We start from the raw sequence: 5,067 nt of genomic DNA, 5'->3' as shown, positions 1-5,067 counted from the left end.
GCTCACATAGTATAAAAACAATATAAAAAAAAATTTTAATTTCTTATTAAACCCTATGAGATATTGAGTGGTTCATGATAAAAGAATCACCCTGTATATGATCGGTTTGGATGATAATTGATAAACATTGCAACTACATTTAAATGTTGACACTTGACTCCTAAAGGGTTTCTCAGCTTAACGTTTTTCTTAATTTTTATTTTCCAAGGTCGATTTTAAGACTTTATTTTATTAGCTTTCAGTGTTAACTTTTAAACTATAACAGTTCAATTATAATTCTTATAGTTATGCGATTTGGGAATAATTTTTGTGTAAAGTATAAAAACATATTTTTTTTAATATTTGAACAATACACGTGCACATTATGTTTTACTTTTTGACTACATCATCAGATGTTTGAGAGGCCCTCGGTTGTTTTCGATTCCTCCTAAAGTCTATTTAAACTATTTATACAATCTTCATTTCTGATATCCCATTTTATATATTTAATTATTATATTAAATACAATTGAAATTCATATAGTATGTATATTAGCATTGATTACATTTACTCCAATAAATGTAAATGTAGTTAAATAAGTTGAATGTAAATTTATTTCATAAACATAAAAATTGATAATACATAATTAAATGCAATTATATATATTATATTATTTGCATTCATCAACAAATGTACATTAAAAAATGAATTTTTTATTTGAATATTCATTTGATAATAATATAAGACTACAGGTATACAGTTACAAACTTTTTAAAATACCATTTTTCTACAATAAAAAAATACTGCGGGATGCTTGGGGGTGTTGTCAATAAGTTTTTATCAAAGTTACAGAGGGTTAAAGTTAAAATTGAATAATTATTAAATTGAGTTTTGTGTTTTCCTGATTTTTAGGGCGAAGGATTGATATTTTTTTAACATTTGAAGCATTAAAGTCACATACTTGTAATACATTTGCTTTGTTAATGAAAACTAGTGTGAATAAATAAATATTTGGCTCAGTGTAATGTCAAATAATTTTGTCTTTTCAGAATATTCAATGTATAAAATCGTTACCCTTGAATTTAATTTTTTTGCATTTGTGTGAGCACTTGATAATGTAACTTGATATATGTATATAAAAAATCGAAGGTTATCAAAAATTATAGATTGACAATATTGTTATAATTCCTGTAGATCTGTGATTTCCCTCTTCCCCCCAAATTTCCCACTGTACTGGCTATTTTATTTCTTGTATTTCAAGCGCCATTTTATTCTTTAAACGAGTATAGCTTATTTTATTAGCAAGAAAACGGTTTTTAAAACATATGTCATTTGGTTGTGTGTTTGTTTTGAGTATTTGAACTATTTGCTTGCACAGTAATACTTTACAATTACACACATTTTAGCGAATATCCATTTTGTATATTCGTATTGTTAATGTGTTTTTACAAAAACAATATTGTATAGTTTTAGCAATGTTGCCTTTGTTGACTTAAATCGCCGTATTGCTTAAGTTACCTGCAAATGTACAACTGGTAAAACACGATATTTTATTTATTTTTTTATTAGTTTTTATAAAATGCTGACTTAAGGGAAACACAATATCTGTGATTTTAAACCAACAGCTGTGTTAACACCATATATGTTCATAGATGTTCTACAGACACTACAGGTTGAATCGACAAACACAAATGTTTTAGTATATTTTAAGCTCTAGCAAAAATACAACGTCACTTAAACAATAACAATATGATTAGTAATTTTAGTTTGATTCTATTGTGTCTTTCCGGCGTCTATTGCATATCGTCTAAATTTGACAATTTAGATTTGAATGGACTAAAAGACATTTATAACCGCCAAAACCCAACTAAGGAATGGGACGAAGCTATGAACCAGCAAATATTTTACAGCGTTATCGATAGTACTAAAACTCCTGTTGACGTTAAGGACACTGTGGACTATTTTATGCAAATTGCTGACGACAGTACTGTGGAGGAATTTGAATCGATCCGCAGCATAATCAAATCAGCTTATCAATGTACTTTAATGAGGTACGCTAGCATAACCGCTTATTTAATATTTCAGGAGCTGTGGGAGCACAAATGCAACATCAACTGGGCCTTAAATCATATGGAACTACATTTTTCGAATTTCGACATTAATACATTACATAAAAATGGACATTTTAAAAAAATATATGATTCGATACAGTGGGTCAGGAATATAATAGACTTTGACATTAAACTAGAAATAGGCGTCCATAAAATATTAGCAGTTCACCAATTCGATAGTAAGCCAAAGCAGGATCTTCACAAATTATGGGCAGGATTCATCGAGAAGAATATCGGTTTAAAATCAATTACAAAATCTATACTGAAGTAATAAAAACGAGGTTTACAAACCAATATAACATACCGTTTATCGACACTCTTAACGAACTCGCCTGTGTTCTAAATGAGGTGATTCAGTTGTTGGACAGTTTCAACAAAAACAAGTGCGTACCACACGACAGCAGTTTTGAAAAGAACTTCGAATCCCTAACAACAGGAGTCCGCGGAGATTTCATGGGGCTTCTAGTGCATTTTGATGAAATGAAGGCCAAAGAGGCCAACTATGATGGGCAGCATCTACAACACAAGTATTAAAAATACTTTTCTAATTTTGTCTTTCAAGTAACATGCATCTTGTATTTTGTAACTTTAAACTTAATCTTAAGGTACAAAATACAAAACACATTAAACATCATCTTTTGTGTCTCCCAAATATCCACCTCGTGATCTGAATAGTATGTATTTTGTACTTTGTGTTTCTTGTTTAGTCGAGAAAGTACCGCACCTGTGCCATACTTGGAGGGAAGAGACCTTAATTCGGAAATGTACAGAGATTTTACAAAATCGATTCCGGGAAAACAGCCAGCGTATTCCGATATTATGGCTTCGGGTTGCTTCGTAGAGAATTTGGAATTTGAGATTTCTGGTTTTAAAACGGATTTTGAAAATACTACCGAAGCAACTCACATTTATGGCCTTAACAGCTATGGACGGTATGATATAAAATATTATTACATGCTATTATATAAATAAAGAATTTAAAAAACTTCCCGGGAAGAAGAATGAATTAGTCGAGATACTTTTTGATCGGTGGATTGGAAGAGAATGGGGAGAGTCTAGAAGGGCAAACACGAGATAGATGGATTTGGGTACATTGGTTGCATTTTTTCAAATCCTCTTTAACTTTTTAAAACCATCGCTGTTGTTTAGACTACTTTGAAGATTTTCTCTATTTGGTTTGGTATCCTGACTCGATTAGGAAGACTCTTGATATGTCCACTTGACTTTCATACATGGCCTACGTGGCCAAATAATAATAATATTATTTCAATGTGTGACTATAATTAAATTTTACAATATTGTAAAAAAACATAGACAAATAATTTGTTTAAATAGAAAACTATAAAACTGTAAATACTTTGAGAGACGCTCTATCATAAAGTGTTTATTATTATTATATTTTAGCGCATCCGAAATTAAAATGAAACTTGTAGAAAACACCTATTATGAAGAAAAAATAGGTATGATATTGTTTCGCGATAAAGATAAACCGTTCAATGATCTTCCTGAAAGCTCCGGCCATGTAAGTATAATTAATAGTATTCAAATTAAGTAGGAATGAAACAGAGTAAGCACGTCTGTTAACAAAGAATGAGAATACAGAAATATGAAGTATACAGAAACTGTACAATAAATTACCTTTGCAACCTATTTTTTTCCTTAATAATTTTCCCAAATAAATTCAACGCAGTTAGAGAACGGTATGTCTTGTAGAGTTAAGACCCTTCAAACCCTTTTAAATAATCCTAACCTACTCCAATCTATCATTAGTGGCTTCTTTAAGGTTTAAGGTTTTCTTACATTTTTTTTCCCATAAGCTCACTTAGTGAAAATATGTTTAAAAGCATTAATTAAAGTGTCTATGTACAAGTTATGAGGTAATCAATTGCATTGCAATAATTACAAGTTAAATATTTCATAATTTTCATTCCTTTAAAGTACTTTTTTTGATTTACATAGCATTATTTTAATAAAATGTAACGTGAAAATAATAAGAAAAGTAGCTAATAAAATATATTCGGTTTTTACCAGGAACAACCAAAAACCAAAGTCATATCCATTTTTTTAACACTTTATGTATGTTTTTTTCAGACTATTCTAGACAACATACCTACGTGTAAAATAAATTAACAAGGTATGTTAATTATTACTTATTTTTCTTGAAATGTTTTCAAAATAACCTTAACAACGGTATAATGTTTATCTTGTAGAGTTTAGACCCTTCAAACCCTTTTAAATAAACCTAACCTACCCTAATCTATCTTTAGTGGCTCCTTAAAGGCTTTAACTTTTCTTACTTTTGTTTATCCATAAACTGGTGCATGTTAGTGTTGCAAAAATAGTAAGCTACAGGAAAGTTCTGCAGTAATTAAAATAATAATAAAGGTTGGTAGTAAAATATAAGTATAGTTTTTACCAGGAACAACCAAAAACCAAACTCATATTCATTTATAACAATTTTTGTACTTTTTTCAGACTCCAAAGACCAACACGGAGAAACTAGAATTTGATATCAAAAATATACATGTCTAACATGTCTCAAATATTAATCGAATATATTATAATCTAATGTAAAAATTACAGAAATTATTGTACAATAAATTAATGGGATTTAATTTTCTTTAAAAATTTTTCCAAAATAATCTCAACAACGGTTGTCTGCTAATTGAGTTTAGACCCTTTAAAGTTTAAAACTATTGAAGCAAATCTAACCCGACATACCCTATATTTTTTGACTTTTTAAGAGCTAGATATTTTTATCAATAAAATCGTATTGTGCAAAGCATTTGGTATTGATTTTAAGTCGTTTTCAAATGTATTGCTATTTCCAAAACAGCAATTAATTATATTGTTACACCCTGTCATGCCAACTCTTTTATTACTCAATAAATGTTTTGCTAAACGTTATTAGGGTATGTTTGTGGAAGAAGAAGTATTGTTTTTAAATTTTTGACCACCAAAGTAATGGATTGAGCGC

General features: G+C 29.4%; 1 protein-coding gene across 1 annotated transcript; it reads left to right on the top strand.

Moving 5' to 3' along the window:
• The first annotated feature begins 2,297 nt into the window (after nucleotides 1-2,297).
• Nucleotides 2,298-4,685, top strand: LOC126835102 (uncharacterized). The gene is made up of 5 exons (XM_050567400.1): nucleotides 2,298-2,617; nucleotides 2,798-3,022; nucleotides 3,495-3,612; nucleotides 4,182-4,224; nucleotides 4,566-4,685. The coding sequence occupies exons 1-4, from the start codon at nucleotides 2,298-2,300 to the stop codon at nucleotides 4,218-4,220; spliced, it is 702 nt and encodes a 233-aa protein (XP_050423357.1). The 3' UTR covers nucleotides 4,221-4,224; nucleotides 4,566-4,685.
• Nucleotides 4,686-5,067: the final 382 nt, after the last annotated feature.

This window comes from Adelges cooleyi, unplaced genomic scaffold (assembly GCF_023614345.1).
Source record: "Adelges cooleyi isolate 19-005CV unplaced genomic scaffold, UGA_ACOO_1.1 ACOO_flye_CR_arks_rails_tigmint_CR_PRNA_22, whole genome shotgun sequence".
NCBI classification, from domain to species: Eukaryota; Metazoa; Arthropoda; class Insecta; order Hemiptera; family Adelgidae; genus Adelges; species Adelges cooleyi.
This window is presented reverse-complemented; position numbering and strand designations above follow the sequence as displayed.

What these genes read in the sequence shown, in the direction of transcription:
- LOC126835102 (XM_050567400.1), top strand. Translation starts at nt 2,298, where the DNA reads ATGGGCAGGATTCATCGAGAAGAATATCGGTTTAAAATCAATTACAAA. An exon ending in GGCCTTAACAGCTATGGACG is followed by an intron (nt 3,023 to 3,494) that starts GTATGATATAAA and finishes ATTATATTTTAG; the next exon opens with CGCATCCGAAATTAAAATGA. An exon ending in TTCCTGAAAGCTCCGGCCAT is followed by an intron (nt 3,613 to 4,181) that starts GTAAGTATAATT and finishes TGTTTTTTTCAG; the next exon opens with ACTATTCTAGACAACATACC.